This window comes from Pogonomyrmex barbatus, unplaced genomic scaffold (assembly GCF_055798465.1).
Source record: "Pogonomyrmex barbatus isolate J1 unplaced genomic scaffold, ASM5579846v1 scaffold12, whole genome shotgun sequence".
Taxonomy (NCBI): Eukaryota; Metazoa; Arthropoda; class Insecta; order Hymenoptera; family Formicidae; genus Pogonomyrmex; species Pogonomyrmex barbatus.
This window is the reverse complement of record NW_028297108.1, coordinates 6,977,734-6,989,887: the sequence shown is the minus strand read 5'-3', so window position 1 is coordinate 6,989,887 and position 12,154 is coordinate 6,977,734. Positions and strand designations below refer to the sequence as shown.

General features: G+C 38.3%; 2 protein-coding genes across 5 annotated transcripts in view; one reads left to right on the top strand and one right to left on the bottom strand.

Moving 5' to 3' along the window:
* The window catches only part of LOC105423549 (uncharacterized), a 48,911-nt gene that overhangs the window by 4,220 nt on the left and 32,537 nt on the right, over positions 1–12,154 (bottom strand). Inside the window, exon 1 of one of the 4 annotated variants that reach the window (XM_089071618.1) lies at positions 81–3,489. The exons of 1 other annotated variant lie outside the window; for it this stretch is intronic. The gene's annotated coding sequence lies outside the window, so the exon portion shown is untranslated. Of the gene's footprint in view, positions 1–80; positions 3,490–12,154 lie in introns of those variants that run through there. 2 more of the 4 variants (XM_089071619.1, XM_089071621.1) reach the window with 2 other exon arrangements.
* Positions 3,582–11,549, top strand: LOC105431254 (U-scoloptoxin(01)-Cw1a). The gene is made up of 6 exons (XM_011645333.3): positions 3,582–3,941; positions 7,382–7,798; positions 8,117–8,188; positions 10,472–10,594; positions 11,063–11,164; positions 11,249–11,549. Exons 3-6 carry the CDS (start codon positions 8,117–8,119, stop codon positions 11,324–11,326), a joined length of 375 nt encoding a protein of 124 aa, XP_011643635.1. The 5' UTR covers positions 3,582–3,941; positions 7,382–7,798; the 3' UTR covers positions 11,327–11,549.

Sequence of the window (12,154 nt, the reverse complement as noted above, 5' to 3'; positions counted from 1 at the left end):
CGCCCGGGCGCGAAATTAAAAATGGGCTTAACGTCCAAAGTTAAAACCGGAAAACAGCTGTCGGGCAGCACGTGTTGCACCTTGCATCGTACTGGTTCCATCGAGCTTCCTTCTCTTCCTCTCTTCCACTTCACTGCACTGAACCGTGTACTTGTGCTATTTATAGTGAAATTGCTTGGACAGAACGTTACGTTACCCGATAAGAGAATTAATAAGAATTGCGCATATATAATTCAAATCATTCCTTTCATTATATAACGTTGCCACTTTCAATAATTATCTATATTCAAGTTTATCTCTTATCTAAATTAATAATTATGTCGTCACATTCTCTTCTATACTTGGTATATATTAATTTATTGTGCAACTCTCGTATTTATACTGTGACTAAATGAAAAAAAAATGTTCAACGGTATCAACGGATCGGCGTTCACTGTTTTAACTTTCACTGTTCTCTGCGTAATAGGCGTAGCGACAATGACGGGTTTTTGTCCGCGTCCCCGTGATTACATCCCGACAGCGGATGCGCGGGATGCAATTGTATCGGCGATTTTAAACGTGCCGGGGGTCTTTTCCGTTTCACAGTTTCCACAGGAAATGAGTCAGGTGACCGATAGTCAGGTGAGGAAAGATTCATTAATGTATTCCGTCGGTTACACAGGTGTGGTATATTTGTTGCTCAGCTTCGCGCTTGCGAGGCATCCACGAGCATTGTTTTGAGAATACATAATAAAAATTTCCATTTATTTTTAAACGTGCGTGAAGACAGAAGATTTAATATTTTAAAAATAATCCTAAACAAAACATAATGTAATTTCAAAATAACTTGAGCATGCATATACATGCAAACGTGGTCGATACAAAGGGCATGTTAAAAAATTCTTCAAATGTACTTCCTATATACCTCCTCTACAACGTTTTTTTTTTTTCCTCGATGAAGTGATTTGATTAAGGCATTAAAATGTAGGCGTGTACTGAAAAGAAATTCTACCGTAAAGAGATCGCTATTCGATATATATTTTATAATTATTAACCGTGCAGAATTTGTTTGCGAAAGAATCTAATCTAAGAGTGGTACAAAAAGTAGCGTGCAAAGGAGAGGCGTATTTTATGGGACGCCCTATACGTAGCTGTAGCCTGTACACCTGTCGTCGAATTACACCCGCGTACAATAGCAGGACTATTAACGCGAGCGGCTACTCACCGGGTGTCTTGTAAATACATGATTTTCTAAAATATTCACCTCGCTCTCTCATCACCGTGGCGTAAAAACAGACACGTTGCACGATCTTAGGCCGATTACCATCGACGCCGAATACCATCGGGAAATTAGAGGACACCTCGATAGTTAATTAGCACAGAGTAAGCAGTAGCAAAAGAAGAAAAATTCGAGATGCCTGCTAACGGTAGCGTTAGCAGATGAAATAGAATCGCTGCTCGTTATTACGATTTCCTCAGATTTCCGTTATACTCGTCGGCGATATCTCGCAGAATCCTGGACTCTTGTATAATAAAGAGAATTACTGCAAAACGTAAAAAAAAAAAAAAAAAACAAACATTCTAATGAAGGACAATCACGCTGCCCGCATAATAGCCGCATAATAAGACGAGTACGTTTTCGTCGACGAACGGCGGGACGTTCCCGCTCGTCGTAAAAAAGAAAAGAAAAATAAGCAAACGCCGCGAAAATTTACGCGACGTTACTCGACCGGCGATTATATCTGACAACGCGAAATCAACCAATTCCCCTTTTCATTCGCAGCTCGTGTGGTAGGGTGGGAACCGGAAGCGAGCGCCGCTGAATGTCCGACCGGAAGCTATTATGGCCGTGTCACGAAGGAGTCTAACGATGCGTGCCGCGCATACGTCCTCACGAATGGCGGATTGAATTCGTTGGGGAAAAATCATGATGTATCGCCATCACGATTAAAATCGCTCCGACATGAATTCCCGAAAAATACAAGCAGTTCCTACATATGTTTTTTTTTTTTTTTTTTTCAACGTATCAAGATCTCCGATAAACCAAACCTCGCCGGTAAAATCGAAAAACCGTGATGGAACTATACGCACGTAGAAAAAAATCGTTCCATATGGCGCCTCATGGAAATTATCCGGCGCTCATTAATTTGCTTATTTACGTGTTACGTTGATACTTCATTTCCTCTGCATCGTGCGAAATTTAACGATGAATAATAATTCAGACAGAACGACGCGTTCATTCGGACGGAATCATCTGTTCTACTTTGCTCCTTATGAGATTCTTAATTTTTGCCACGGATCATAAAGCATAGCGATAAAACGATGGTGTTTCGCAAGTTTAAACCTCAAATATACCGAATGTTATCGACGAGATAACATAAGCTCGTAAAGATGTGTACTTTATTCGTAATGAGACCGTTTTTAACGCAATCGCGAGAAATTAAAAAGAAATTCCCTCTTGATATCTTCCTGACTACTTTTTAATCGCGTACGATTGACTCATCGATTATTGTTTCAATGACTTGCATATTTTACGTTATTATTATGTTTTTTTTTTTTTTTTTTTTTTTTTTTAACAATGACAGTAGTGCGTCATCGTGATTGTTGATCCTTTTTATCATATCTCACGGTTGCACAGTCAATATCCGTGATAAAGACGACGCGCCAAGTGCCTAGAGATTTACAGGCGGCCCATTGTTAAATATTGCCACGAGAAAACACGCGCAATTGTTCAGCGTAAAGCGACTTATCGTTCGGTGGCGCAAAACCCAAGGATGCATGCGATTGCATAAGCGAGACGGGAGCGAGACTATCGGGCGGAGAATTTACGATAGCCACGCCGAGCGCGGCACCATTGATCGTTAATTTAAACAATAGCCGCATGTTAATTACAAAATGCTCGTCGCGAGCCGTCGGACCCGATCGAAATCGAGTTGCGGCGGGTCGCAACGCGCGACGAAACACAAACGCGAGCCTCCTTTTATCGGGGAAATCGCGATGTCCATTCGTACGAAGAAGATTGAAGAAGACCGCGCGGAATCCTAGGACACTCGCGCCGAGTGTCTCGATCCGAGGAATTACGAGCGGGGCATTAAATATCCCGAAAAACGCGCGCGGCGAGTTACCTTCACTTTCCCGCGTTCGACGGCTGACGGTTGACATCGCGACAAAATCCACACGTACACACGGACACACGGACACACGTCCACACGCATAACATACATACGTACGCACGGCACGTTTCTAAGTCGAGGTGCAGGATTCGTGGCACTCCACCCAGGTGCGATCGGCACCGATCTCGATCTTACCGTTCGACGCACCTGCGGCGAGCGACGGCGACGGTGGCGGCTGAAAAAGCCCACGCTTCCGGAAACATTGTCGCGCCGAACAGGACAACGGATGTGGCGGTGGAGGCGGCGGCGGAGGAGGCGGCGGCGGAGGCGGCGGCGGCGGCGGCGGCGGCGCATCCGCGTGCAACGAGACTCGCCTCGCGTCCTCTGCAAATCCCGGCAAATCCGCGGATTCTCTCTCACGCGAATCCGAGAATACCTAGGACCGGAATACCTAGGAGAGGAACGACGATTGACAGACACCTGCGGTATGCACTGTCGTGTACATGCGACTGAAAATGTGGGACGGCGAGCGCCGCGCCGTACGTTCGGAATTGCGCTGACTGATAAAACGGAACGAGCCACGATAGGCCTCGTATGTACATGCGCACATACACGTAAACGTGTGCGCGTATACGCCTCTGTTTAAGGCCGACACACCTGTAATAAAGTGGAGGTGACACATAAGGCGCGATAAGATCTGACGCCACCGAGATTAATCGCAATCGCGCAACGTGGAAGAGGAATCTTTTCAGACTCTAACGATTTTAAATTTTTATCACAAAGTGCGCGCCACATAAAATATTTTATCGTATACGTAGACGTATAAAGAGATAGGATTTACAGTTGTTTGTAAGTTTTAACAATTTTTATATTTAGAGTGACATCTTCGATGTATGAATTTAGTAATAACAATGAGAATTGCATTAATACCGCGTTACGAAGCACAACTTCCCGACGTTCATTCTTCATTATAATCCTTATAACTTATATAACTAAAATATGATAAAATCCACGTGACAGAAATATGCGCAATCCGACGTCGGAAATTTTAATCGCGAGAAACAAAATTTACCTCCGTCCAAAATATCACTATCTCCCGTCAAATCTATATTAGCTTTCTATCCCTCGCTTCTTGCAAATATCAATCATAATCGCGTTGCATAATGTAATATAATGTAGTATAATATAACAAAGTATGCGAGATCTCACGATTAAGTGAGCATTTACGCATGCAATTAATATGGAACAGTGCAGTTCCAAATGGAAACAATGTGCCCCGCGAATTCGTTTCTCCCGAGAGCTCAAAATATATTAACACGCGCGTATGTCGCAATGCACAAGTGATTATTTGTTATATCATCGGACTTATCCTCGGCGGGATCAACGAATCTCTTCCAGAAACTATCACCGATCCGCGATGAATTATTTGACGCTCGGCGAGCGGTAAAACAACGTGAGAATAACTTTCATCCTTCTTTGTTGGCATCCGGCGACAGGAAAGAAGATGCTCGGAAGTCGGGGCGTTATGAAATTGCGGGGGATTATGCCGCAGGAGCGCGTCGTGCGAAGATGCTGAGCCGCGCGAATGCCGCGAGAAAGATTCCTCCACGAAGTGTATCCCCTCGCTCATTTCTCAGACGTAAATGTTTCCAACGTGATTATTACAGAGAAAAATGCGATTTTATGTTTAACTTGAACTTGATTCAACAATTCCACGAGATGATTAACCGCCAAATTGCCGCTAGGAAAATTTTATTTAAATTTTTATTTTTAAATCGTCAACTTGAATCTGATTCAGGAATTCCACCAGATGGTTAACGAAATTCTTGCTACAAAAATTTTATTTAAATTTTATTTTTAAATCGTCAAACTTGAATCTGATTCAGGAATTCCACCAGATGGTCGATCAAATTCTTGCTACAAAAATTTTATTTAAACATTTTCTATCGTGAATTCTTTTATCTCATAATTATCTTTCTCTAGTGTTTCGCTCGGGGTCGACAATTTCTCGAGATCTAAATTTGAAGTCAGGAACATCTTTCGAACATAAACGATATGCTGACTGACGAGTTCTATTCAATGAATAGAAGAGACATTTTCCTCACCGGTGTTTTTCCAGCGCACTTTCGTTCGTGTATAAAAGATCTTCTCACGGTTGTCACGTACATTTTGCAATCGCCCCGATATCTAATTAACCAGCAGACAGATAATTTAATTAAGAGCAACGGTTTGCGCCCGCGGTCTGTGGCACTCCACATCCGCACGTAACACGAATTGCAATACGATCCGTGCGAAATCGCCCGTAAGAAGAGAAGGGGATGCTCCGCTGGTGTTTGTTTCCTGTTGTTCTTGAAACGCACACTACTTTTGTGTGCGATGTGGGCGTGACGCAATACTTTAACAACATAAAATCGACGAGTGTAACGCACGCAATTAAAGTATTACTCCATACGGTGTAAAGAAGAAAAAAAAAACGTATCGAAGATTTTTCTTTAAGAAGTTTTAGTTAAATTTAAAAATATGTACGATATTAAAAATCTCTCTATAGAAAGTGCAACTAATCTTTTAAGACCTAAAGTGGCGTCATTGTGAAAAATTTTAATTGAAACTCGAAACTCTTCTACAGTTTTCCGTTTTGAAGGAAAAAAAACGATGGCGCATAATTCGTGGCGTGAGTCATCGGCGACCCGTAACCGCCGGATGTCTAATTCTCCTCCGAGTTTTACATGTCAATCTGGAAAAGCTCGTAGGCGTCAATTATCCATCACTAATTGGCACGAAACATGTTTCGAAAATTAAGGGGCTCGAAGCGGAAGATACCGAGGCGCGTGCGCGCGCGCCGCGGAATGCAAATAGGCGGCTCGAGATCTGGCGCGAGATGCAACTCGCGATTCTAAATTCCGCGATGCATCGCAAGGTCGCGTTTTTGGTAGATGATTTGGTTTATGAAGACATCCTCCTGAAGTCACAGCCAGTCCGCCCGTGCCATTCATCAGACAATGAAATCATCATAAATGTCATCGCTGTCTCACAGATAAAAAAAAAAAGCTATTCAATCCATTCAGGCGAACTTTAGAAATTAAAGATCTTGAAACATCTTCCTCACACATTGGGCAATTACAACATCGCGATAGATCACGCAAATTCGCACACATCGATACGTCTACCTGCGTCGGACGGCCACATTGGCGGGAATCAGATTAGCACGTTAACGATTCCCCCCTCCCCCCATACTGGGATTCACTGGGTGTCATTATGATCGGCGGTGAAAGCTTCAATTGCCAAAACAAGAGTGGCGTATATCACATCACGCCATTGTACGATCGCGAGAACGTCAAGGAGCAATAAGAAGCGGAACGACGTAGGTTCACATTCGTTGAATCGTGTTATAACGAACAAGCGTTGAACGTTGCGCGACAGCGCAACCTTGGATCCATCTCGCGCGATAAGAGCGAATCATTTTGGGATACGATCCGCTGACGAGCGTTTCCGTTTCGCGGAAAAATCTCAAATTAAAAGAGAGAGAGGAAAAAAAAAAAAAGGTCGTATCTGATCGAGAGAAGATCGGCGCGCTGATCTCAACCCCTCCAGCGTGAACGCACAAAACAGTAATTAGCGATACGATCGCGCGAATCAAGAATATTTCGATCGCTTATGTAACAAAATACGTCAATCATCTTCCAGCAAAATGGAGAAGAAGCGTAGAATCCGGTCGCTGTAAAGATAAGAATTTGCGGTCAATGTATAATTCTTCATTATACATTAACTCGAAGCCCGCGCTCACAATTCAAGTAAAAAAAAAGAAAAGAAAAGAAAAGAAAAGGAAAACGTCGTTGCTTTCTCACTAGTTGGAGATGCGAATTAAATTGCAAATTCTTTATCGCTACTTTAATTCATTATCTTTAGATGCGAACTATATTTATACTTGCATAACCGGCATTTTCCTCAGGCATTTGCAATTCTAACAGCAGCCAGAATAATTAGACACATAACTCCCAAGTAAAAGTAGCTAATTTATTGAGCACATCTTGATCGAGCGAGACGCATGCATCGAGTATCTTATAAACCCCCAAGGAGACAAGGTAACATTTCTATGAAAAAAATCTTCGCTCAAAGGAAAGTCTCCATTAACATCGCGTTCGTTCTATACACGTAATATAACATTTAAACTCTAAATAAAATGTGGCAAAGATGTAACGAATTTCTATAAAGATTCTAATGTAGAAGAAGAACAAGAGTAACATTTACGTTACTTTATGTTACATTTCGAATTTTCTTTTGTTTCAAAGGGGACAGAAAGAAGAGCACAGATATCACAATGGTTCAAGTATGATGATTACGAATATTTTCACGGGTGTTAGAGCACGAGACGATTGCGTAAGAGAGGAATCTTCTGTACCACAGAAGAACATCCCTCCTTCTACCGCTCTGGGATCTTCTCTTTCTCCGTTCGTCTGATGTGGGAGCCCCAAGAAAGAGAGACTCTCAAGAGTCCCCCCTTTTTCTCGGCTGATGTCTAAAGCCATATATATATACCACCACCTCGTGGAACAATCTTTTAAGAAAGATACTCTGGAAGTAGAATCGTCGAATCTGAAGAGTAAGTGCAGTTCACAAAAAAACTGAAAAGACAAGGAACACGGGAAGATAAATGATCACCACGCTGTACGACACTGCGGATTAAGGGGATCAGATTTTTCGGAAAGGCAAGTAACATAACTCAGTCTTCCGTATTTATAAATTTAAAATTTTGATCACTTTTAAATTTCAAAAAATAATTCACAAATTTCAGAAATAGTCTACAAATTGTAAAAATTTGCAAAAATTGTAAAAATATGTAACATTTTAAAAATAACCAGCAAATTTCAAAATAAAAATATATAACTAAAGAATTAATTAAGAGTGATGTTTGTGAATTATAATTTTTTTTTTTTTTACGTATAAGGTAAAAGATAGTTTTAAATGCTTTTCTGCTTTTTTATATGCATTAAAATTAGCGAGCAATTAAATCTTCAATTTTTTAGATGATTTCAAGGTATCAAGTAATCTGCGCTCTTTTGCTTCTTGGTGCGGTTTTACTCTATGAAACAATGGCGGTAAGTTAAAATTCTTAGTGTAGGTTTTTTTAATCTTTCCGCAAATCGTAATATAATATAATAATTTAAATATATAATTATTATTAAAATTATGTAAAAAATGTTTTTGTAAATTTAAAAGTCATTATGTTTTTGTCAAACAATAACTACGTAACGCGCGTAGCATGAAGTGGTGGGGGGACGTTTCGTAAATATTCCACTTTTACAAAGTCTGTCACAACGTATTAAAATACAAAATTATCATTTTCATCGTGACTTCTCACGGTATATCGCGTAACAATAACAGCGAATGTCTGCATGCATCATTTTTGTCTTAAGGTGGTAACATGAAGTAATTCATTAATTAACGTGTTACACGATCACTCTCGCCGGTGTACGAAGCGCCTCATTAGACAAAGTCTGGATTTAATCCGGACGCGTTCTAAATACAACTCAAGAAATATTTCGACGATACGGAAATGATACTGAATAAACATATTTCGCGATTTCGATACTGCAATAACAAAAAAGAAAAATCCCAAAAATGAAAAATAACACATAATTAATTAGTCACGTGTATATTTTTTTCATTTTAATTAAGAGGTACTCGGTGGTATTATTATAGAATTTTAAGAAATAAAATATTATATTATTAATAAATATTATATTATTAGTAAACTTTAATGAAAGGAAGAAACAATGCGTGAACATTCGGATTCGCCGCGTTCAATTCTTAATTAGCAGTTAGAAGACATATTTCACCGGAAATGATGTACGCGAAACCGATGAAAATCGGGATAGAGAATAATAAGCCGAGAAATAAAACGCATCTCTTCAATGCCACGAAGCTAACAAACGGAAAGATAAGATACTCAAATTAATTTATGCGACGTTTGCATTATTCCGCTTCTACGCGACTAATACATCTTTCACGACATTATTCTGCAATTATAAAATAACTCTTATTTTTTCGTGCAAACAAAAAATCCAATTTATATCTGTATTGTATATATATCAGAATATTTTTGAGCTCTTCAAATATCTTTTTTTTTTCAAATTACATATAATTATAATTTTATTACGTTTATGCTTACATTTTCATTTGAATATGTGTTGCGTAGATTAACTTTAATTTTGAATATCATTCCTTTCAATATCATTTTTATTTTATTGAATATATATCGCGTGGCTTAACTTAAATTTTCAATGTTATTAAAAAAAAAAAAAATTTGGAATATCATTCCTCGAAAGTAAAAGTGCAACGTAATTAGTGAATCACCATTTCTGCGGCGCTCTTCTTACCAGGCGTTGGAATCACCAGTTAGATTCGGCGCGTAGAGAAGGAAGGAACCGTGCATCTGCATACGTACACGTGAAATCGTAAACAAGAGATCGTATACAAAGCCGCGGAGATGCGCATCCGCTGGGGAGGAACAATGTAACCCAACTTCCGGTCAAACATTGGCACGTGCACGCACCGAACGGTCTCGAGTCGACGCGTCGTGTCGCAACTGCCTCTTTATTTTTTTTTTTTCGTTTTGGCTGATGGCCAATTACGAAAAAGATCCTGCGTCGTGACCTCCTTTTAACCCCGTGGCAAAGGACCGAAAAAAATTGACGTATTAATATCATTATACAATAGTAATTAAATATTGCTTAACAGGAAAATTAATTTTTATCGTTGTTTTAACAAACGTTTTAATTTCAATTCAACAAAAACCTAAAACTAGCTTAGAACAAAACACTTGAAAAAAATTACAAGTGTTTGAAGTATCGAAAATAATTGTTAGTTTTCATCAATCGAGCAGTTTCCATAATATAATGGGGTATAATTAAAAGACATACTTTTACATAATCGCTGCATTTCTTTGCATGTAAGAATTAATGCAAAACAGTCAGTTATGAAATTTATTGACGCAAGTTAATTATGACTGAACACGTACACACATGCTCGCATTAAAGAGAGAGGAAATCCGATTTACAGCATGTATGCACATTCATGCCATATTCCATTGTCGAGATGATATATGTCGAAACGTATTGTTATTGTTCTAACAGAACAATCAAAGTTATACTTTTCCAAGTTTCACCGTTTTGCCTAATTGTTTCGATGTAGCCATCGTGATTTGCAATGCAAATTGAAACATGTCCCAAATACTGATGATTATGTAATCGCCCTAAAAAAATTAGAATCATATAAAGATTCGTTTCGCTGGGGGAAACAAATTGCGGACAAAGCGGATTGATAACAGATGTTAAAAATGATGGTTATCTATGACAAACGTAATTATTTATGCGTTGCAGCAAGTGGATGGTTACACACCTGGCGTGGACTATCCAATTTACAATTCGGTGCCGTTCGGACTTGCGTTTACCTGTGGAGGAAAGTTACCTGGATACTATGCCGATCCCGAAGCCAGATGTCAGGTGTGTCCATATGGTCATCGAACAAGTTTTTTCATTTTAATATTTGAGATTATTTAAATGCGTAGAATTATATACACGTTAAATGAGATCCTGTTGATTTTATTAAGAAATTTGTTTAAAAAAGAGATTGATATAACAGATTACTTGCGTAAATAAATGATTTTTATAGATTATTTCAAAAAACAGGTTATTAATTAAATATTATTTAGAAAAATATAAATTTATGTTTTGTTTAGAAGTTTAAAAACATTAGGAAAAATATTTAAAGAAATTTTTAGACAATTTTTGGACAAATAATTTGCAAGCTAATTTATAAGCTGTACGAAAGATTAATTAAATATTGTTTAAAGAAGAATGAATATTTATAATATTCTGTCAAATAAATTCAAAATATTGAAAAATTTATTGCGGATTAATTGTAATAATTATGAAAAAAAATAATATTAATAGTTTTCTTTTTAATTCAAGGTATGGCATTGGTGCTTGCCAAATGGACGTCAATTTAGTTTCCTTTGCCCGAATGGTACAGTTTTTAGTCAAACGACACGCGTTTGCGACTGGTGGTTTAAGGTATCGAAACCATATTTGATTCAAGATACATATAATTGTTCTTATTCAACTTCAATTCTCTTTCAATTAATTTTAATGTTACAGGTGGACTGCCAGGACTCACCGAGACTTTACGGTAACAATGACGAGCTTTACAGAGACGTGAATGGAAATAAAATTTAACTACTCCCACTATACTTTTTTATATAAATAGTTGTATGTACATTAATAAATCCTTTTATATATAAGATTCTCGCGATCATCACGCTATTGAAGATATCGAAGATTCGTCTGGAAAGGAAAGGATGAAGATAATACACAAATCCCTAGCTTGCCGATGCAGTAGAAAAATAACGAGGATGTCTGCCTTATTTATCGCTGTTAAATAAAATAGAGTTTGCAAAAATCATCAGAAATTTTTTACAGTTGTGTAAATTAAACGATCATGTTTTCACGTTGTTTCATTCTTAACTCAATATTCCTAATATTTTGAAACTTTCGAAAAGTGTTCAGCCAAATGTATCACAGAAAATCGTAAATTAAAAAATACCAAATGCCAAAAAATTAATTGCAAAATTATCGCAATTGAAGAAGCTCTGACTGGAGCGTTAAATCAAATTTACATCGAACAATTTCTTGGCATCATCGGACAATAGAAAGTGAGAGCTCGCCGTGACTGACCAGCCGAACCCCACCCTTCTTCTCTATCTTTCTCTCTCAAATACTAACTTCAATGTTACAGTTTGCTGTTTGCATTTTGCATGCACGTCTTGTTACACGGAATACCCACAGATCTTCAGCTTCTTTTGCAATTTTGACCTATTAATCCGGGAAATGAATATATTTGTTGTTTATAGTTTGTCATGTTGGCATAATCATTTTATATGAATATTTTTAGAATCATTGTCGATGCAATTTTTATTGTCATTAATAGAAATTCTCATCAGACGTGATTATAGATTCTTCCGTATGAAACTATATTTTTATAAAATTCCAAGGATAACGTGCTAT

Bases quoted from the DNA above. Each gene is read 5' to 3' on its own strand.
- LOC105431254 (XM_011645333.3), top strand. From the start codon at position 8,117: ATGATTTCAAGGTATCAAGTAATCTGCGCTCTTTTGCTTCTTGGTGCG. The intron at 8,189-10,471 runs GTAAGTTAAAAT...TATGCGTTGCAG, and splicing joins TACTCTATGAAACAATGGCG to CAAGTGGATGGTTACACACC. The intron at 10,595-11,062 runs GTGTGTCCATAT...TTTTAATTCAAG, and splicing joins ATCCCGAAGCCAGATGTCAG to GTATGGCATTGGTGCTTGCC.